Below are 23,836 nucleotides of genomic sequence, written 5' to 3' on the forward strand. Positions count from 1 at the left end.
TTTTCATGCTGCCAGTTGGTGATTTTGGTCAGTCTTTTATTTCATGCTGCCAGTTGGTGATTTTGGTGTGTCTCTGACTAGCTGTCTGTATTTCTGTGTCCCTTTCTTTGTCCGTCTCGCTTCCTGTATCTGTCGGTCTGTGTTTCTGTCTCTGTGTGGGTCTCTGTGTGGGTCTCTGTGTGGGTCTCTGTCTGCATGTCTTTGTAACTGAATGATTGTCAGAATGGTCAATTTCGACTTTGAATGTTCCTATTAAACCTTTATTGAGTTAACTTTGTTGGTTTTGCTCAGTTTTATTGATCATGGTGTGCATAAGGTATATAATATGCTGATCCTAAGATATATTTGTTTAGCGTACCCCTTATAGTTAAAACATCAGTTGGTAATATAATAGGAAAGAAGCTCCAGTGGCGAAAGGGGAATAAAGAAGAAAGACATAAGAATAAAGGAGGTAATGGAAAAGGAAATAGAGCAAGGCAGACATGCAGACAGGCAGGAAAGAAGAAAATGAAAAATGAAAAAAAAGAAAGAAGGAACGAAGGAAGGAAATTGGTTGGTTGTTTTTGTTTCTTGTCTGGGGAATCCAGAAGGTCATCCGAGACCGACTCAGCATCGATCTTATTCTTTGTTTTATTCTCGGCCAACTCTTTTAAAAACGTATTCCCATTAAAGGAGTATAACAGTAGTTCTCTTTCATACACACATAGAAATACATATCGATTCATGATTTGTAATCAGTAACAAGAATGTTGTTTTCATTGTTTTTTCTCTCGCTCTCTCTCATACAAACACTCACAGGAATATACACTCCAGGGGCGGAGCAGTTAAGCCAGAGGGGGTGGGGGGGGGGGGGGGGGTTACAACCTGGGGTCCATGGATAGACCCCTTGTGGGTACATGGGCCCCGTTGGGGGGTCTGGGGGGCTTAGCCCCTCAGAAGCTGAAGAGTTTTAGCTATTTTATGAACAATTTATGGCTTATCCTTGATTTTAAACATGATCAACTGGTGTCAGCAGCCACTCATTATTTCTTTTAAAGTTAGTGTTAATTTTTTTAATTTTTTTGACAGCCGGGGGGGGAGGTTGGGTTCCGGAACCCCTGTAACCTCCCCCCCCCCTAATCCGCCCCTGCACTCATACACATTCAACTCCCACACCCTCACTCACACACATGAATATATACTTGCACAATTTCACATTTCCAGAGCTAAATCTTTTAAACCCATTTTCTCAAAAACTATTGGGTGGATTGAAATAAAAGTACATGTATGTGTGATGGTAGAGTCTATAATAACAAAATCCCCAACGAACATGACTTTGATCGACTTTGACATGAGGATCAAGTGACCCAAACTGGCACGTCTCCCCGCCATAGTTCCTGAATTTAACCCATTGTTGATAAGTTTACAGGCGCTAAAATAAATCCAAGCTTAATGCAAAGAATTAAGCGACAATTAGAATCTATGCCAAGCGTGTCCACGTTGCTGGGATGAAAAACACATTTCTAGTTTCGGTTTTGGCTACACGCAGACTCGATCAGACTCGAGCCAGTCGAGGTCACACTGAGCGAGTGACAGCCGGACGTGGCAATGTCGACAATGTCAATGATCTCAATCAAACTCAAAGATCTTGAACAAATTTCAAGATCTTTGCCTACATTCAGAACAGTCATAGAGCAACATAGACAGGGCCGGACTGGGGGGGGGGGGGGGGTACAGGGGTTGCGCAACCCCCCTCCCCCTGGCTTAAGCATGTACCTCCCAAACGCTTTTTTTTTGTGGGGGAGGAAGGGGGGGGGGGGGGTGGGGGGGGTTGCATCTGGATCATCATGAAATCCGAGGAGAAATCGCACCTCTCACCCCCTTTCGAAAGACATTTTTCTTCAACGATTTTTGTGATGAAAAGTAGGAGTCCTTACAATCTCAATTCTTCTTCATTGCCTATACAGCTTGCTGTCGAACTTACCTTTTTCATTCAAGGACAGGCTTCCTTTCCCTCCAGAAACATCAAAAACCGTTCAGCTTCAAGGGGGCAACCCCCACCAAGGGGCTTTGCCCCCTGGACCCGCATCTGTAACCCCTCCCCCTAGTACTTACCTAGTCCGGCCCTGATAGATCAACATGCCTTGACATTTCGTCTTCGGAAAGACGGACCCGTAGCCAGACCTTTCCACCAAGGAAGGCATTCTCGCCGCCTGCTTTGGTCTGGCTTGAATCCACAAAATATAACAGAAGTTCGATGACAGTACCGCTGCACGCCATTTTTGATCTTCGAATTCGAATTTGACTGAATGCACTCAAAACTTTAGCACGAAGCCCTTCCATTGGATGAAGTTTGGCAGACTTTTGTAATTCGCCTTCTGATTCGATCTCTTTTTTGTGTGATTGGTTCTCTTAAAGGGAAGCAATCGCTGTCAAAATCATATTTCTGAATGTGTTGTTGCTTCCCTTCAATCGGGATTGGCTCCTTGACGAATAGAGGATCATTGAGTGATACAGCTGTGAAAAATGTACGTTGAAAATAAAATGCTTTGCAATAATGCCCATCACGATCACGAAAACAAATGACGATCACGATCACGAGACTTGATTTTTTTGTCATCACGGATCACGGGCAAAGTCCCATCACGATCACAGAAATGGAAATTTCGGCAATCACGGTCACAGAAAGGTAAAAAAACGCCAACCACGATCACGATTGTAAACCCTTTGGGGCCCTCGTAGAAGGTTTGTTTGTTTGTTTGTTTATTTGTTGCTTAACGTCCAGCCGACTACGCAGAGCCATATCAGGACGATCGTAGAAGGTAAAATCGAAGAAAGGAACAAGTAATAATAATAATGCATTATATTTATATAGCGCATGTATCCAGGGTTTTACCCTGCTCAAAGCGCTGCACAATCAAAATACTACGACAACATAACATTATTTAACGTGCAATCCCACTCATATCAATGAATATCACATTGCTCTGTAAAACGTTATCAAAACCACACGCACGGGCGCACACACGCACTACATACAACAAATTGCACAATAATACATTATCACAAACATACGCACTCACTGATGCGCGCGCAAAACACATTCGTGTTATAAAGAAACCAACATGAACATTTTCCTCTTATATTTTTCAAGCTGCCTACGAACTGGACGCTCAAGAACAAACGGGAGTGGAGGCGGTCATGGAAGGGCTAAGCCCTCGAAAGTTGTGACTGCAGCCCGACAAGCCTACTCAAGACGTCTGGGGCAAAGTCTCCAATCTCTGGCGTCTCGGCCAAGCGTGACCTGATAAGCCCACGTGGCCTATGCCGTCATTTCCTGGCGCAGAAAGGCCCCAGCGATTGTGGTGCAGTACTACCAGTTTGCAAACAGAATAGCTGCGTCTATTTTGAAGACTGTTTGTGGTTTTATATGATCGTAGTATGACTGTTCCGCACCAATGGTTGATGTATACTGTTTAGTTTTGTTAGGAATTCTAGACGAAACTGATAAACAACTGGTTTTGCCAAGAATTGATTCTGTGGTTGGTCCAAATCATCACGAGCTTTCATTACTTTCGCGTGTTTGGATCAATAAACACGCACCAATGGCCGAAATCTAGAAGAAAAAATTTGGATTAAGCAACATGGTACCATGCTTAAGAAAAATCAGCAGAAAATAGTTTGCCTCCATTTATTATATGTGTGTGTAATATGCTTGAGGTGATCCCCAAATTCTAAGCAAAATTCAAGAATTCGTGAAGACACTTTATTGAGTCAAATGTGGACCCTTTTACCGCGTGCTTACAAATACCCTTTTTTTTTTTTTAGTGCTTTTTTTTTATAATCTTTATCGTGTGAATTAAAGCACTTGAGACGGATTTAGCTATACGTGAAGCTGTAAATAAATGTTTCATTCTTGTGAAACTTCTCCTCAAAAAAATAGCCTGATGCGGGTCACGACCACAGAGATATACCGTAGTCTATATCTCTGTGGTCACGACATTGTCAATAATATTTACTTTTTTTTTTAATGTAATTATTGTTAGTTACGAAGAATAAAACTGTATTTACACGAGCAGTTGTTTTTATAAAACTAAATGAATAGGTTCATGACAAGCATGACTTTTTCAATATTAATTTCGGGAATACATTTGAATAGTAATAGACCTATTTTATAGTGGAAAAGCATGTGCAAAGATAGACCTTCTGAGTTCTGTATTATTATCTAAACGTCACTTCATTTTTGTTTTTTGCAAACATCACATTTTTTTTCCAAAGCTTCATTGTAGCGTTATTTTCAGTTAAAATCCGAATGTGATCGCTTTAAACTTCATAATTGTACTTTTTTGTTTAATTCATGACCCAAAACATAAAACACCATTTATCTGTGAGGGAGATGAATGGCGCAAGCATTAATGCATATTTGACCAAACAAAAATATATGTTTGTTTAAGGTAACATAACTGGAAAAAAATAGGGTCGATAGGTCGGCTTTTTTTTAATTTTTATTGTTTATTTTTAGTCTCGGTATGGTTCGCAAAATGTGCCATATTTTTTTTTAATGTTTTTTGTTGTTGTTGAGAAATGAAAAAAAGTTTTAGGGTCTGCGGGAAAAAATAGGGTCGGTCGGGTTACCCTAAACCAACATGCATTTTTGTTTGGCCTTATACATACATTAATTCGTCTGTGAGTGTGTTTTTAAAGGGTAACATCTTTCTTGCAAACGTAACAAGTTAAGCAACCTGAGATATGCGCAGGGCTTTACATGGGCTTAGAGCATCGTTTCAACTTGGACACATACCAAAACTGAACAGACTGGCTGCTTTCTGTACAAAACGGGATGTGTTTGATAAATCTATATTCTGATTCAAGCAAATGTCTATTTGCAAAATTATTCAAACAACACAAATCCAGCATTACACAGGAAGCAGCCAGATTGAAGACTTATGGTATCTGCCTGACGGGCGCAGTGGCGTAGTGGAAAAGACATCTGCCTCCTAATCGGAAGGTCCTAAGTTCAAATTCCGCCCGCGGCCGCCTGGTGGGTTAAGGGTGGAGATTGGTCCGATCTCCCAGGTCAACTTATGTGCAGACCTGCTAGTGCCTTATCCCCCTTCGTGTGTACACGCAAGCACAAGACCAAGTGCGCACGGACAAGATCCTGTTATGCATGTCAGAGTTCGGTGGGTTATAGAAACACGATAAAACCCAGCATGCTTCCCCCGAAATCGATTCGGCGTATGCTGCATGAATGGCAGGGTAAAAACGGTCATACACGTAAACCTCCACTCGTGCAAAAACATGAGTGAACGTGGGAGTTTCACCCCATGGAGGAAGAAGAAGAAGAAGAAGAAGGAGAAGGAGAAGGAGAAGGAGAAGGAGAAGAAGAAGAAGAAGAAGAAGAAGAAGAAGAAGAAGAAGAAGAAGAAGAAGAAGACGAAGAAGAAGAAGAAGAAGAAGGAGAAGGAGAAGGAGAAGGAGAAGGAGAAGAAGGCATATGCGTAAGTGGATGCGCCTTACCCATATAAGAACCTGGACAGATAATGTGCTGGTGCACATGACAGTTTACACGGGAATTAATACATCTTTAAGTTGTCATGATTTATTCAAAGGACTTGCTTAATTTGCACGATTAATAGATCAAGAGCCTGATTCATTCATGCGTTTCGATTAAAGGGTTTGCAGTCTGTACAGTGTTTCTGAAAATAAAATAAACTTGAATAATAGCTTGTGTACCTCTCGTTTTGTTTCGCTACTTCTTTCTCTTTATTTCACACACACACACACACACACACACACACACACACACACACACACACACACACACACACACACACACACACACACTACAGAGAGAGACAGAGAGACAGAGAGAAAGACAGAGATAGTCATTCCGAAGCACACAGTCATACACAGAAAGCACAAAGCTATCTTCATATAAAAGTTTATTTCTGTCTCACAAAGACACCTAACAATGATACAAAGTTACGTCACATATGAGATTCAGGTGGGTTTTTTCTGATATTTTAAGATGACGGTATTGTCTAAATCACTTCCTCAGCTACACGAATAAAGCACAACCTCCTATTACATAAATACTTTAGAAAAATAATGCAAACACCCACCAATGCTCACAGAGAGATTCCATTGCCATCTTCAATGTCTACTAGAAAGATCTGCACCACAAAGGTGTGCCACATTATAATGCTTACACGAAAAGTTTCTTTCAACTGGCACGATTAGGTTAGGCTTAGGTTAGGCGTTAACAAAAAATCTTTGAGTGTATATTGATTTGATGCTCTCGACTTAGTCAGTTTGTCAACTTTTTTTTCTTATGTAGAATGTGTTGATTTTGTCCTGTCTATGTTTTTATACGTTTCTATTGTTACCAAGAAGATCGTCAATTGAATGTGTGTTTGTCTTTGTGAGTATATTAAAAAAACAAAAAGCAAAAAACAAAACAATACAAAAACAATCTTAGCGCTGAAAAAAGACCGAGCACCGATTATCACCACTGTGAAACACACGAACTTCCCGATTAGAAAACAATATTCCAAATCTAGCTTATTAATCATCATTTCGTGTCTTTCAAAGTTTCTAAATGGTACAAAATGTGTAAAAGCCCCAGAAATGTGAATCCAGAAATAAGACTAAATTTGTAAAGAACCGTAAGAAGGACATTACTTATCTCACAGTTTATGGTATACATATTATGCACTCCAAAAGCAAATAAAATATCTACTATGCTCAAAGGTATATGATCTTTATAATATGCTTCTGCTATGCTCTATGTCTTTTTAAAGGTTTTCAATTACAATTTGACGTTTTCCTCAGAAAAATCAACCATATCTACAGCGTATGTATAAGCAGTATTTCCCTTTGAACATTGTAAGTGCCGGGAAAATTTGGTGCTGTGACCAGGACTGCACAAACCGTTCAAACTTATCAGCACTTTATTTCTACTGGAAGTTACATGAACTAGCCTACACAGTAAACATATTTTTGACTGTGTTTGGAAGAAAGGTGGGAAAGGAAATATTGCAAACACTGAAACGATTTTGTCTGAACAAGAATCATGAAAACAAATAAACTATTAGACCTTCACAACTCTTGTTACAAAAATAGGGAAAACGGCAGAGGTATGATTATTTCCGTATCACGGATTGTACAAGATAAATGAACATTGTCAAGGGTGAGAAGATTTCAAATGAAACAAGGATTTCCAAACTTAAGATACCATCCTTATGACGCTTTTTATTTCATGTGTATGGCTTCTATATCTATATATTTATACGACTTGTGTCTGTGTGTGTGTGTGTCTGTGTGTGAGTTCGCGATGCACGGCCAAAGTTCTCGATGGATCTGCTTCAAATTTGGTGGGCATATTCAGGTAGACCCCGGACACAACCTGGTCGATGAGAATTTTCAACACGTGCTCTCAGCGCGCAGCGCTGAACCGATTTTGGTTTTTCTGTTCATCTTCCCAGATCCATTCCCAGTAACTCTTCCTTATCTTCTGCAGTGTTTTGCGTTTATCTCCCTTCCTTCGTGTGGCGTCAATCCATATTCCCGTTACTATTTTTAGAAGGTCACTGTCCACAACGCTTTCATCCCGGCGAAGCCGGATATTCCCGTTACTATTTTTAGAAGGTCACTGTCCACAACGCTTTCATCCCAGGTATTCCTCTACTTCGCCAGGTACCCGGCTTTGCCGGGTATTCGGCTCTACTTCTTCCCGGCGAAGCCGGATATCATTCGGCTCTACTTCTTTCCGGCGAAGCCGGGTACCCGGCGAAGCGGATATTCATTCTAGTTGTATATAAATGATCTCCTTCGTGTAAAGAATACTTGTCCCGATCATACTATGGTCAGCAAACAAATTCCAGTGGCAATACAATCTATGAAAGCTCAGCTTTCAAAACAGCATCTTCAAAAGTATAACATAGCCAGTCTGAACCTAAATTCTTGAAGCAGACACCCGGGCATCATGTAATCTGATGACAAACATGTCCAAAAAAACAACCATATACGTTATGGAGATTTTGCTATATATGTCTTGATTACATGACTAGGGAATGTTCTTGATTACATGACTAGAAAAATGTTTTATACATATGCTAAATGAGTGACTGACTCTCTCTCTCCCTCTCCCCCCCACCCGACCCCCCCCCACTCTCTCTCTCTCTCTCTCTCTCTCTCTCTCTCTCTCTCTCTCTCTCTCTCTCTCTCTCTCTCTCTCTCTCTCTCTCTCTCTCTCTCTCTCTCTCTCTCTCTCTGATATGACACAGTTAGCTATCCTTAACACACGAACTCATATATGAGACTTAAACCCGCAGCTGTAAAAATATCAAAACAAAAACTTCATTCTTCTGCAAAAGTGACATTTTTCAGTAGTTTAATCGATGGGTAAATTGTGTTGCTAAAACTATTTACAAAAAAAGTCAACTAGCACTTAAAAAATCTGTCACAAAAAATCAGCATCATAAAGTATAAAATCAGTAGTTCGGCCTGCAGAAAATACAGATACTAAAGAAATAGAATGAGCTTCACAATCACATATATATCGGTAAAAATAACAAGAAACTGAAGCACTCCGACACACATTCAAGCACACTGTTACATGCTGTTTTGCATAAAATAGAGTACAAGCAAAACATTAACACACACTCTTCTCAGTCTGTGCTTCAGCGATATGAACAGTTCACTTTTATGAAAAGAAAACAAGTCGCGTAAGGCGAAAATACAATATTTAGTCAAGTAGCTGTCGAACTCACAGAATGAAACTGAACGCAATGCCATTTTTCAGCAAGACCGTATACTCGTAGCATCGTCAGTCCACCGCTCATGGCAAAGGCAGTGAAATTGACAAGAAGAGCGGGGTAGTAGTTGCGCTAAGAAGGATAGCACGCTTTTCTGTACCTCTCTTTGTTTTAACTTTCTGAGCGTGTTTTTAATCCAAACATATCATATCTATATGTTTTTGGAATCAGGAACCGACAAGGAATAAGATGAAAGTGTTTTTAAATTGATTTGAACAATTTAATTTTGATAATAATTGTTATATATTTAATTTTCAGAGCTTGTTTTTAATCCGAATATAACATATTTATATGTTTTTGGAATCAGCAAATAATGGAGAATAAGATAAACGTAAATTTGGATCGTTTTAAAAAAAAAAAAATTTTGTTGCAATTTTCAGATTTTTAATGACCAAAGTCATTAATTAATTTTTAAGCCACCAAGCTGAAATGCAATACCGAAGTCCGGGCTTTGTCGAAGATTACTTGACCAAAATTTCAACCAATTTGGTTGAAAAATGAGGGCGTGACAGTGCCGCCTCAACTTTCACGAAAAGCCGGATATGACGTCATCAAAGACATTTATCAAAAAAATGAAAAAAACGTATGGGGATTTCATACCCAGGAACTCTCATGTCAAATTTCATAAAGATCAGTCTAGTAGTTTAGTCTGAATCGCTCTACACACACACACACACACACACAGACACACAGACACACAGACACACGCACATACACCACGACCCTCGTTTCGATTCCCCCTCGATGTCAAAATATTTAGTCAAAACTTGACTAAATATAAAAAGAAAAAAACTCCTCTGGTGTAGAAAATAAAATAAATCCAAAAACAAAGAGACTGCCAACGTTCCAAAATTCAGAATAAAACCCCAAGAAAGGTAGGTTGTTGGAACGTTTGTTATTGACAAAACAATACATTCACTTATTGTTTTGTCAATAACAAACGTTCCAACAACCTTCCTTTCTTGGTTTTTACATTTAGTCAAGTTTTGACTAAATGTTTTAACATAGAGGGGGGAATCGAGACGAGGGTCGTGGTGTATGTGTGTGTGTCTGTCTGTCTGTGTGTGTGTGTAGAGCGATTCAGACTAAACTACTGGACCGATCTTTATGAAATTTGACATGAGAGTTCCTGGGTATGATATCCTCAGATGCTTTTTTTCATTTTTTTGATAAATGTCTTTGATGACGTCATATCCGGCTTTTCGTGAAAGTTGAGGCGGCACTGTCACGCTCTCATTTTTCAACCAAATTGGTTGAAATTTTGTTCAAGTAATCTCCGACAATGCCCGGACTTCGGTATTGCATTTCAGCTTGGTGGCTTAAAAATTAATCAATGACTTTGGTCATTAAAAATCTTAAAATTGCAGAAAAATTATTTTTTTTATAAAACGATCCAAATTTACGTTTATCTTATTCTCCATCATTTTCTAATTCCAAAAACATATAAATATGTTATATTTGGATTTAAAAACAAGCTCTGAAAATTAAAAATATAAAAATTATGATCAAAATTAAATTTTCGAAATCAATTTAAAAACACTTTCATCTTATTCCTTGTCGGTTCCTGATTCCAAAAACATATAGATATGATATGTTTGGATTGAAAACACGCTCAGAAAGTTAAAACGAAGAGAGGTACAGAAAAGCGTGCTATCCTTCTCAGCGCAACTACTACCCCGCTCTTCTTGTCAATTTCACTGCCTTTGCCATGAGCGGTGGACTGACGATGCTACGAGTATACGGTCTTGCTGCGTTGCATTGCGTTCAGTTTCATTCTGTGAGTTCGACAGCTACTTGACTAAATGTTGTATTTTCGCCTTACGCGACTTGTTTTGATTTCCTCTGGTCTAGGTTTTCCATATATCCATATAAAATGACGTGCAACAATGCTTGCGCGCTTATCACATTTTCTGCCATCAATTCTCTCCCTCATAATACGTGTTCCCAGTAAAAGACCCACGTTGCATCCTGAGTTAATAAGTGTAACATCATTGTACATCTAAAATTCTTTGTCATAAAATCACATACTGTGCCGTAGTTCAATGTCATAGATCGCAAACTGTACTCTGTACATCGAACCCAGGGCTCCCCATAGAGCGCGTCCCTACGTCCTATACGCACTAGAAGCCAAAAACACGTACTAGAAATGTGTGGAGGGGGTCCCGGGACGTACTAAAATGTCAAAGAGGGGGTCCTGGGACGCAATACATTCCTTTTATCGTGCGTACCTTAGATACTATTTTCAGACTGCAATCGTCAGCTTTCAGATTTTGCAAGCACCGATGTCAATTTCACGCGAAGGAAATCGGAAAGGAGGTTGAAACCGATGCAAAAGTATATATACGTGTGTGTGTGTGTGTGTGTGTGTGTGTGTGTGTGTGTGTGTGTGTGTGTGTGTGTGTGTGTGTGTGTGTGTGTGTGTGTGTGTGTGTGTGTGTGTGATGTCCTCCTAGAATATGTCAATGATAAAGACACTTCACAGTAAACAGGCTATGCATGACCACAATGATTTATGAGTACAACGGGACTTTTCGGCTTTTGGACCCTTGGGACCATCTGAAATCCTGCAGTGGGGGTCCATGGACCCTCTAAAGACTGAAAGTAGGGGTCCCGGGACCCTGTAGGAGGTACGTCTGTGGGGAGCCCTGCAACCTCCCTTTGCATAAACAATAGTGTACATCCAGCGGCCATTATCATAACGTCATACACTCTACTGTACATCCGATGTCCATTGTCATAGTTTTTTTCTGCACATTCAGCATTTATTTTCATGACGTCATTGTACCGTGAATCCAATGTTCACAGTCGTGACGTCACACATTACACTATTCATTTACATGAGGTCACAAACAGTTCTTTACATTGCAAGGGGCACTGTAACCCCTGCCTGTTAATTTCAGCAGATAAATGCATCTCACTGCAAGGGGGATAACCACTAGTGGGAATGGTCAATTGCGTCAATGTACTTCCTTTCCACGATCTTCGGAATAAGTTTGTGTCTGCAACAAAGAGAAAATGTATTTGCTGATTTACAATTACAAGTACACCAAAACACAAGCCTGATTGGAATCAGAAAGAACAGACAGCCACCAAAACACAAGCCTGATTTGAATCAGAAAGAATAGACAAGACACCAAAAGACAAACCTGATTGGAATCAGAAAGAATAGACAGGCACCAAAAGACAAACCTGATTGGAATCAGAAAGAACAGACAGCCACCAAAACACAAGCCTGATTTGAATCAGAAAGAATAGACAAGACACCAAAAGACAAACCTGATTGGAATCAGAAAGAATAGACAAGACACCAAAACACAAGCCTGATTGGAATCAGAAAGAATAGACAAGACATCAAGAGACAAGCCTGATTGGAATCAGAAAGAATAGACAAGACACCAAAAGACAAACCTGATTGGAATCAGAAAGAATAGACAAGACACCAAAAGACAAACCTGATTGGAATCAGAAAGAATAGACAAGACACCAAAAGACAAACCTGATAGGAATCAGAAAGAATAGACAAGACATCAAAAGACAAACCTGATAGGAATCAGAAAGAATAGACAAGACACCAAAAGACAAACCTGATTGGAATCAGAAAGAATAGACAAGACACCAAAAGACAAACCTGATTGGAATCAGAAAGAATAGACAAGACACCAAAAGACAAACCTGATAGGAATCAGAAAGAATAGACAAGACACCAAAAGACAAACCTGATTGGAATCAGAAAGAATAGACAGACACCAAAACACAAGCCTCATAGGAATCAGAAAGAATAGACAGACACCAAAACACAAGCCTGATAGGAATCAGAAAGAATAGACAAGACACCAAAACACAAGCCTGATGGGAATCAGAAAGAATAGACAAGACATCAAGAGACAAACCTGATAGGAATCAGAAAGAATAGACAAGACACCAAAAGACAAACCTGATTGGAATCAAAAAGAATAGACAAGACACCAAAAGACAAACCTGATTGGAATCAGAAAGAAGATGAGGACGGGGAAGAACATCTTGAGGTAGGAGAAGTCGACAAAGCCGAAGATGCAGAGCACGCCCAGCTGCAGACACTGCAGCAACGTGAAGATGTGGACCTTTTTCTGTGGCACGTGCCGAATGTAGTGGTTGGGTGGGTAAGCCGACTGGAACAAAAACAGAATAGGTATCGTAAGGGGCTCCGTTCACATATGTAACTTCAGCAGGACCGACGACTCACTGCAGATTATCCCAGCCCGCTACACGTTGCATGAAAGGTAAACAGGCCAAGTACTCGTCACAAATCCCTATCGCGGCATAAATAATAGGCAGTGCGTCGTCTGTGCCGCTGAAACTGCGCATGTATATTCTGCCCATAACAGGGCTCCCCAATGACGCTTCACCAAGAGGGCCCTGGGACCCCCAACGTTAATTTATAGACACAGTCAGGGCTCCCCAATGACGCTTCACCAAGAGGGCCCTGGGACCCCCAACGTTAATTTATAGACACAGTCAGGGCTTCCCAATGACGCTTCACCAAGAGGGCCCCGGGACCCCCAACGTTAATTTATAGACACAGGCAGGGCTCCCCAATGACGCTTCACCAAGAGGGCCCTGGGACCCCCAACGTTAATTTATAGACACAGGCAGGGCTTCCCAATGACGCTTCACCAAGAGGGCCCCGGGACCCCCAACGTTAATTTATAGACACAGGCAGGGCTCCCCAATGACGCTTCACCAAGAGGGCCCTGGGACCCCCAACGTTAATTTATAGACACAGGCAGGGCTCCCCAATGACGCTTCACCAAGAGGGCCCTGGGACCCCCAACGTTAATTTATAGACACAGTCAGGGCTTCCCAATGACGCTTCACCAAGAGGGCCCCGGGACCCCCAACGTTAATTTATAGACACAGTCAGGGCTTCCCAATGACGCTTCACCAAGAGGGCCCTGGGACCCCCAACGTTAATTTATAGACACAGTCAGGGCTTCCCAATGACGCTTCACCAAGAGGGCCCTGGGACCCCCAACGTTAATTTATAGACACAGTCAGGGCTCCCCAATGACGCTTCACCAAGAGGGCCCCGGGACCCCCAACGTTAATTTATAGACACAGTCAGGGCTCCCCAATGACGCTTCACCAAGATGGCCCCGGGACCCCCAACGTTAATTTATAGACACAGTCAGGGCTCCCCAATGACGCTTCACCAAGAGGGCCCCGGGACCCCCAACGTTAATTTATAGACACAGTCAGGGCTCCCCAATGACGCTTCACCAAGAGGGCACTGGGACCCCCAACGTTAATTTATAGACACAGGCAGGGCTCCCCAATGACGCTTCACCAAGAGGGCCCTGGGACCTCCAACGTTAATTTATAGACACAGTCAGGGCTTCCCAATGACGCTTCACCAAGAGGGCCCTGGGACCCCCAACGTTAATTTATAGACGCAGACAGGGCTCCCCGAAGTGCGCGTCCCTGCGTCCTATACGCACTAGAAGCCGAAATCACGTACTCAAAATTCATTGAAGGGGTCCCGGGAAGCACCAAGCCTATAAAGAGCGGGTCCCGGGACGCACTACATTTCCGCTATCTTTTCAGACCGTAATCGTCAGTCAATTATAGTGCAAGCACAAATGCCAATTTCACGCCGGAACGATATGAAAAAAGGAGTGTGTATGTGTTCCATTTAACAAGGTATGGTTGAAGTGTTCTCTTCGAATATTCTGAAGAGAAAAGACACTTCATATATATCACACTATTCGTGATAACAATGCGTTATATCAACACAGAGGGTTTGGGGACCATGGACTCTTGGGACCCTCTGAAACTCCGCGTGAGGACCCTCTAAACATTAAAAGTTGGGGTTCTCGAGGGTCCCGGGACCCCAAGTTTTGACATGCGAAGCTTCGCCGTCGCTGTGACAAAGGTGTTCTTTTTGTCAGAAGGGTGCTTTTTGATTCAAGATGGACTGACGTAGAAATCACACTCGAAAGAGCAGAGTGCATTCCCTTGGACTTCGTGAAGCTATGCTGAAAGTAGTTCAATTAAGGGACGAATTCTCGTTCCGCAAGTTTTGCGAAGTGAGCTCAATCAATCAATCAATGAGTCTTATATCGCGCATATTCCGTGGGTACAGTTCTAGGCGCTCTGCCGTGTGAGATGTAGAGGTTACATGCCGAGTCTCAGTGATTATCAAAAATAATGGTCGAAGTTAGCGGATCATGAAAAATGCGAGCTTTAGCGAGCTTTTTCATGACCGCGAACTGAGACCATTATTTTTTATAATCACTGAGACGAGGTGTGTAACCTCTTTATTCCTCCTTTCTTCAGTTATTCAAAGAAAAGAGGAGTTTTTTTGCGAAAGTTTGATCGAATCCTATTCTCTCAACCAGTCAACCTGCGCAGGCGATCGATTAATGCGCGGTTGTATAGTTCCGTGCAAATCATTCCATTCTGTTAACACTTCTTGTCAGTTTTCCTATTTTGGGCTAAAATCAAGTACACAGATATGCTGTTATTCTGCTGTGGCGGCAAAGGCAGATATTGTGTGTTCTGTATATGTTTTGGTATCGCTTAGGATAATGTTTTTTTCGTCAAATGGGACTAGCAGACGAACTTTTGCACCCGTGTTCCAACGTTAAAAACTGTATGAAGTTCAGTTTTCTGGGGAAAATAGTGTATGAAACCCCTTTATGTTGTTTAAATTGATGAGATGTGTGCATTCGGTTGCGTGTGATCTGTTTATTAAATGAAATATTGTTGAAAACTGACCGTCGGATTGCAGTCTGTTGTCGAAGGAACTGAGTGAAAAGAAGGGGAACTACTCTTGTCGCTAGACAAAGTATGAGTTACTTGCCTTGGGAAATTGCTTGTGATGAACGGCTTGACGGCACGGCAGATGAGATTCAGAAAACAACCGAACTCATGGATTTTATATGGAGATTCATGTGTTCAGGCCTGTAGTTGTTAATTTAAATGCGGTATGTTTGTATTGTTTGCTCCAGAGATGTATACTTCGTACATTAGAGCGTTCGGAACTTTTCAGTCGCAAAAAGTAGTACCGAAACAGAACAACCTCTCAACCCATTGCACTATCGAGGATTCAGGCTGTTGCTGGGTCGTTATTTGTTTGGTTGCTGGGTCATTATCGAAAAATAACTACCCCTACAAGTTTACAGAGGTAAAGAAGCAGAGGGGGGAATAAGAAATTTTATACGGCCAGTAGATTGCAGCCATTTCGGCGCATATTTACCTTTCACGGCCTATTATTCCAAGTCACACGGGTATAGGTAGACAATTATTAACTGTGCCTAAGCAATTTTGCCAGGAAAGACCCTTTTGTCAATCGTGGGATCTTTAACGTGCACACCCAATGTAGTGTACACGGGGGGAGGTTCGGACCACGAAGAGAGTCTGCACACAAAGTTGACTCTGTGAAATAAATTTCCGCCGAACCTGGGATCGAACTCACGCTGACAGCGGCCAACTGAATACAAATCCAGCGCGCTACCAACTGAGCTATATCCCCGCGAAGTCGACTTCGTCCAATTAACGACAGGCTTAAAGGACACCTTGAAGTATACCACCGTTACTACTGACCTGTTCTGTGAAAAGGAGCGTAATACGCTCAAACATCTGGTTATCGTAGAGCGCTGTGATGGCCACGTAGAGGAAGAGTCCATACAGTACGGGGGTGGGAATGTAAGCCAGCACGAACATGATGAAAATGCTGACTCCGATAAGCACGTGCGAGATGACCGCTGTCACACGCGTCTCTCGGACTCTCACAACTCTGCAAGACAATGGAGGAACATGTGATCTTTTTGATCTGAATACAGCTGGTACTAAATGGAACCACATTAAAACAGATATTATGTGCGGAGCGAGAAGAAAGAAAGGGGGGGGGGGAGTAAGACAGTTAAATGTACATACAGTTAGGCAGACAGACAGACAGACAGACAGACAGATAGACAGACAGACAGATAGACAGATAGACAGAGACAGACGGGAAGAAAAGGAGACAAACAGACAGAAAGATGGAGGAGTAGACAGATAAATGTACATACAGTAAGGCAGGCAGGCAGGCAGACAGACAGACAGACAGACAGACAGACAGACAGACAGACAGACAGACAGACAGACAGACGGGGGGAAACGGAGACACACTGAGATCGAAAGGCAAAGAGAGTGACAGAAACACACCGACACAGAGAGACATAAACAGAGGCAGAAGCAGGCACGTCCATACAGACAGACAGGCAGACAAGGCCAAATAACTCCTCACTGTTTGTGTGGTGTGACACTGCAAAGTTCGACACAGACAAACAGACAGACGGACAAACAAACACACAGGCAGACACACAGACACACTGCTCACGTCTGTGTGATGTGACCTTGCACCACTCTCTCCTCCACGTCAGCCAAACATCCACACAGACAGGTAAACAAACCCCCTAAACACCACAACACACTACATGTAAAGCATAGACCATTTATCCTGGACCGCCAACTAGCTCTCTCTCCGCTCTTTCTCTCTATTACGAGGTAGCGGCCCCTCGCATTTAGGAACGAAGAGAGGTACAGAAAAGCGTGCTATCCTCCTCAGCGCAACTACTACCCCGCTCTTCTTGGCCTTTCAGAAATCAGGGGGATGTCATATCCGGTGTCGATTGTAAACATGGACGAAGTTGCCGAGGTAAGTTCTGAAAATGCTAAAATAAACTCAGCTAAAGTGCATATGGAACATGTTTTTCGATGAGTTTTGTTAAGTTTAGTTTGGAGTTTTGGAAAATCCAGTTCATTGTCACCTCCCATTGTCACAAATAACTGGAGCGTGCTTTCTTTTCACTGTCTTTCAAACCGGACGCTAAGCGCCCCTGTGAAAGTCGAGCGTCGTAACCTCGAAGGGTCACGTGACGAGTTGGCGGTCCAGGCTATTTGGTCTATGATGTAAAGTAAGTGCTCACGTTTGTGTGATGTGACCTTGCACCACTCTCTCCTCCACGTCAGCCAAGGCACGCACGTGCAGCGGGGAGTGGGGCAGCGCGGCGTGCACCATGGGGAAGGCGAAGACCGAGATGACGGCGTTCACCACCGCGATCACCAGGATGTCCCAGTGGTACGCCGTGCCCTTCTTCATTCTGAGTGGCAACATGGCAAAATAATTATCTTTCTGAGGGAGGACATGGCAAAATAGTTAAACAGGTTTACGCTGTCATTAATATCGATGTCATTTTTGACGTAATCGTCAACCAGAATTTGCACAGTTTCGAAGCCCAAGCTTCAGAAATGTTCGTGAAATTGATAATTTTTCCTTTTTGACTCTAAATTGACCCCGTTTTGACTTTGGAATTTGACGAGGATCAGGTCTAAAGTTTCAAATGTCTAGTTATAATAACATCCACACACACAATAACACAACAACAACAACACAGTTAAGTTGTTTCGTCAATTGGACGGCCAGCTGACAGACGGTCATTACCAAGACTCTCCGGACTGCTCTGGTGAGTCAACAAAAAGGAAGCACAAAAAACCAATCTTCTGGATATTGCATAATCGTTGCATGGTTTCAGAGCCTAAGGGCTGTCTGTAACTGAACCCGAAGCTGACTTCACGAAGAAGTCTTTTCCGTCAAAATTCAGTACCAATTCTTCGAGCACCCAGCTTGGTAAAGTATACTTCGCGAAGTCGACTTCGCCCAATTAATATCAGGCGTAAGGCGAATAGAAGCCACAGGAGACCAGACTCACTTGTTCTGTGGAGCGTTGACGAGAGCCGCCGAGATGTTCTGGTCCATGAAGAAGAGCAGAGACAAACAGAAGCCCAGCCCCATCGCCCCAAAGATGGCCCCCACGCTCAGAGTGGAGAAATCCACCAGCTCGAACAATGCTCCCGTCCTCGCGTTCGGGTCAAAGCTCTTGCCAACTGAAAAAGTAAGAGGTGTATTATTATTTGATTTGGAATTGTGTAAAGAATAATGTATTCATGTATAGGTTTTTTTTAAAGCGCTTAGAACTGTTCTAGCATTTGCGCCTAATAAATAGCCTCATTATCATTACTATTAAATGTTATTTTGTGACTGCGTGGTCTGTTGGAGGTAGTAATGCTAAGAGAAGGGGACTCCCTGAACAAATACACTCTGACCGGCCCACCCGATGGTTGGTAGCCAGGCAATCAGAATGTCTGCCTGTCAGTCTATCTACATATATAGATATCCATCAACTAATTTATCTTTTCAATCGCTCCATTTTTGTGCCGCTCAATGTTACACTTCTTTAGTGTTAGAAAAGTTTTGAGTGTTCTTTTTAAGAGATGTTCCCATGTCCAGTAAAACGTAAGTCTGGCATTTCACCCCCCCCCCCCCCCCCCCCCTAAAAACACCAAAAAACAACTTTCGGAGAATAGGCAACCGCGTGAAGTGCAGATCATCTTGAGACTTACTTTCCACATCGTCGAACAGAAAAGACCCGACGAAAGCCATGATGACAACAGCGATGGGTAGAGAGTAGTCAGCCAGAATCTCACGCTTCCCAGCTGTCAGATAAGGTCTGCATTTCGACAGAAAAATACGTTCAGTATTCAACACAGCCACTTTGAAAACATTCTATGTACAGGCAGGTACAAACCATCTGCGAGAATGTAAATTATACATGATTTTAAAACCCATTGACTACCGGAAGAATATAGTTAAAAAATTAAAAATAAGAGTCAATGAAAAATCAACGCATACAAGGTAGAACTGGACCAAAACTGGGAATATGGTCTCCAGGGGAGGCAATCATTTTGGTGTAATTCAAAGAACAAAATACAGCGGTTGTTTCCCTTGTCATTGCATTGATGTTTTGTTCTCCATTTTATCACGGTTTGTATTTGAGACGTATTGTGGGAGTCGAGGGGATACAAAACAATGAAGTCTGAAATCCATAATTTTATATTTTCATGTTTCATTTCAGAAAAATCGTGTTTCGCTTATGGACTGTTAAAGTTACATTCCCGTTAATGGCGCACATTGTATACAATCCATGTGTTGGCGTAAGAATATGAATGTCGTCAATTGACACTCAAGATTGATAAATAAAAAGCTTGGGAGCCATCGGCAGGGAGGCCTATACACAACCTAAAAGACGATGTGCAGAAGCTTTAAGCTATACACATAGATAATACTACATGCCTCGCTGTGTGGAAAATTAGGTGCCTGCCAATCCACATTTTGACACGACCCTATTTACATGGTATACACACGTGTGAAGAGACGGTGAGTTTATCATAAAGGTGGTCTCTCTCACGTATGTTGGATAAAACATGTCATCATTTTCACGAGTTTTCATTCACAAACACCTGGTAAATAAATCTCATGTTCCCCATGCAATAACTCGAGGTTGTGAATGGGTTTGAGCTTTCATGTGAAACGTGGATTGTCAAAGTAAAAGCCAATCAGGCTGATTGTTTGATGTGTGGAACCATCGTGGCTTTGGATTTGTGTTTCCGAGGACAACGATTGTAAGCATTCACTCTCAAAGACCCAATCAATGTTGATAATTACAGCGGCGACTCATGGTCAATTTGCAACTTATCTCTGTAATCGCAAAATCCACAACGAAAAGTCATAAACACTTAAAAGAAAAGAAATATGCTCAACACTTACTGAATTCACAGGTATGATCGCAGCTCTGTACATTTTCAGACTGGAAGAAAAGCGTCAACAAGCTACGTTTGACGTCACATACAAGTTTGACGTGTTATCTCGTGCTACTGTGACGATGTTTTGTGGCCCGGAGTTGGATTCTAAAAATTCGTCTCCCTGTGGGTTATTGTGCATTTTGTTGCACAACCAAAATGATGACAAAAACGATGTTTGGTAGCTTGTTGTCAGACCAGCACTTTGTTGTTGGTCCTCGGGGAGCATATCGCCTTTTAATAATAATAATAATAAAGTGTATTTATATTGCGCCTATCCCTTACAAAAAACAAAAATATTTGGCTCTAAGCGCATTACAACATGTGAAGGACTTGGTACAATCAAGTCTGACAAGTACAACAGCACAATATACAGTCGGTCTCTTAGGTAAAAGCAGCTTCGACAGTTAAACACTTCTACTAAAAGATCCTCTAACAATTTACAAACATAGTTAAAGAACATCGAGTTAATAGGAATTAAAAAAAAAAAGGTTCTTATAATAAAACTATCTAGCGAACGACGAAGAAGAAGAAGAATAAAACTATCAATGTCAATGTATAACAAGTCATTCAACGTAAATGGCCAAAGAACAACAATAAAACAATGGTGATAAAACAGTTATACTCAATGGCTAATAACGAGGCAGAGTTAAATAGTATCGACACAAGATTAAAACAAAACATATTTCTGGAGACGAATTAACAACAATAAAGCAATGGTGATAAAACAGTTTTACTCAATGGCTAATAGCGAGGCAGAATTAAATAGTATCGACACAAGATTTAAACTAAACATATTCCTGGAGACGCATTTAATAATTATACATGTATCAAATAATCAATGTACAAAATACAGCCCTCGCAAGCAACCCGCCCCCAGCCGGCCCACAGCGCGCTACGATGGCAAGCGACCCCTCTCCTTAATGTGGCAAATACTGAACAGTGCACACAACCAATTACTCGCATATACTCGTGTCGCTCACTCGCACACACACACAAACACACACACGGACAACATCGAATCACTCGCACAGGCTAGGGGTTGAAGTATTCCCGGAAGAGGTGTGTTTTTAGAGAGGACTTGAAGGAAGGGAGAGAGGTAGAAAGGCGGACAGACATGGGCAGAGAGTTCCAAATAGAGGGAGCTGTGTAGGTAAAGGCGCGCTTGCCGAAAGCGTTCAGTTTGACGCGTGGGACAACAAGGTGCCCTGCGTCAGCGGATCTGAGGTTGCGTGTGGGGACGTGTGGCTTTAAGAGCGAAGACAGGTAAGAAGGGGCAGAGTCTTGAAGGCTACGGTAACACAGGGTAGCTATTTTATATGTAATGCGTGCTTTGATTGGTAGCCAGTGAAGGGTCATGAGGAGAGGGGTGACATGGTCGCGCTTGCGCTTGCGCAGCACAAGACGTGCTGCATTGTTCATGATGCGCTGTAGGCGGTCTAGCTTCGGCCTTGGTCGATAAAGATGAAACAAAAGACGATATGGTCCCCTTGGACCAACAAAAAAGCTGGTCTGTCAATAAGCCACCAAACATCTTATATTGTCATCATTTTCACGAGTTCTCATTCACAACCAGCTGGGGAATAAATAACGGTGTTCCCCATGAAACAAAAGCGAGGTGGTGAATGTGAATGAGTTTGAACTTTCAGGTGAAACGTCGATTGTCAAAGTAAAAGCCAATCAGGCTGATTGTTTTGATGTGTGGAACCATCGCGGCTTTGGATTCGTCGATAAAGATGAAACCGAAGACGATATGCTCCTCTCGGACCAACAAAAAAAACTGGTCTGTCAACAAGCAACCAAACATTTTATACTATACTCACGTCCTGGTGAAGTTGTAGAGCATGACCCCCACCCAGGCTGTGCCGAGGAGCAGGAGGAGGTAGAGGACGCTGATCTCACGCTTACAGGTGAGGAGGTCGGACAGTGTGTCATCACTGGCTGTACTGTTCAGCGCTAGGAGGGCCGCCGTCTTGTTGTAGCCGGTATCACATATTTCTGCGTTGTAGTACTTGGCAAAATCTGTGGGGTTAAGATAAGGATTCTTTGAAAAAAGAAGCGGTTGATGTTTTTCAGGGAAAAGGTTTGAGGGTATGTGTGTGTGTGTGTGTGTGTGTGTGTGTGTGTGTGTGTGTGTGTGTGTGTGTGTGTGTGTGTGTGTGTGTGTGTGTGTGTGTGTGTGTGTGTGTGTGTGTCCGTCTGTCTCTGATTCTGAGTCTCTCTCTCTCATTTTTCCTGTCTAGCTTTCTTTCTTTCTTTCTTGATTTGGTGTTTAACGTCGTTTTCAACAGTTCAAGGTTATGTCGCGACGGGGAAAGGGGAGGGGGGGGGGGGGGGGGGGGGGTTATAGAGCCACTTGTTAATTGTTTCTTGTTCACAAAAGCACTAATAAAAAAATTGCTCCAGGGGCTTGCAACGTAGTACAATATATGACCTTACTGGGAGAATGCAAGTTTCCAGTACAAAGGACTTAACATTTTATTTTTTATTTTTTTTGACCTCAGTTGCAAGCAGGCTGCTACAACCCTTCTTCTTCTTTTTTTTGCGGGTTTTTTTTTTTTTTTTTTGGGGGGGGGGGGGGGGGGCGGGGAGCATCCTTCTTCATGGGTCTTTTTTTATTCTTTCTTCTTCTTTCCGCTTATCTTTAATACCTAGCCTGGACATGTATTAATTTGATGGACAATTGGGTTTTTTTTTCTTTTTTGTTTTCTCTTCATTACAGTTACTCTATCGTTACAGCTATTTCATTCACCTTTGCTATAATAATAATAATAATAATAATACGAATATTTATAACTATGTCTAATAGTTTGTGCGTTTGTTTGCGTGTATGTGCGTGTGTGTGTGTGTGCGTGTGCGTGTGTGTGTGTTGTTGTTGTTGTTGTTCCCATAATTCTGTTAAATAATACCATTTTCAGCGGGACAATACATAACAAGTTAATTAATCCAACGCTCGATAGACAAAAGGCGAGAATTTACAGATTACCAATTACAGTACTAGTTTTCAGCACAGCATCATACAGCGCATATATAAATAACTTTACATTAACAGCACTATACTACTATTTATCTATATTCTTATACACAGTTCAATTTTACTAGAAATTTCGAAGTCGAGCTTGGTTCTGAAATAAGACCTTCATGTTAGTTTTTGGATTTCCGTACTTAAACTGGCTTATGCACATTTTCGATATCAATATAAGGTGATTAATTATGAAGGTTTTCTCTCTGGGGATATCACGTGTGAAATACCCAAAAAGAGCCTCTTCGCAGCTTAACTTTATATTTTTGCCTGTACATTTAAATATGTACCCTTGACATTCCTGCCATATGGGTTGCACTGCTCTACACTGCCAAAAAAAGTGCTCGATGAAGTCGGT

At 41.9% G+C, this 23,836-nt stretch overlaps 1 protein-coding gene across 1 annotated transcript in view; it reads right to left on the reverse strand.

The window, feature by feature from the left end:
- Positions 1-8,359: 8,359 nt before the first annotated feature.
- LOC138968777 (solute carrier family 4 member 11-like) overlaps positions 8,360-23,836 on the reverse strand; it is a gene marked incomplete in the record, with an annotated part of 130,088 nt that continues 114,611 nt past the window's right edge. The window contains 7 exon segments of the mRNA XM_070341416.1: positions 8,360-11,797; positions 12,777-12,946; positions 16,380-16,572; positions 17,747-17,920; positions 18,530-18,704; positions 19,221-19,327; positions 22,280-22,478. Coding sequence (XP_070197517.1) covers positions 11,734-11,797; positions 12,777-12,946; positions 16,380-16,572; positions 17,747-17,920; positions 18,530-18,704; positions 19,221-19,327; positions 22,280-22,478 — 1,082 coding nt within the window.

Source organism: Littorina saxatilis, linkage group LG6 (assembly GCF_037325665.1).
Source record: "Littorina saxatilis isolate snail1 linkage group LG6, US_GU_Lsax_2.0, whole genome shotgun sequence".
Lineage (NCBI taxonomy): Eukaryota > Metazoa > Mollusca > Gastropoda > Littorinimorpha > Littorinidae > Littorina > Littorina saxatilis.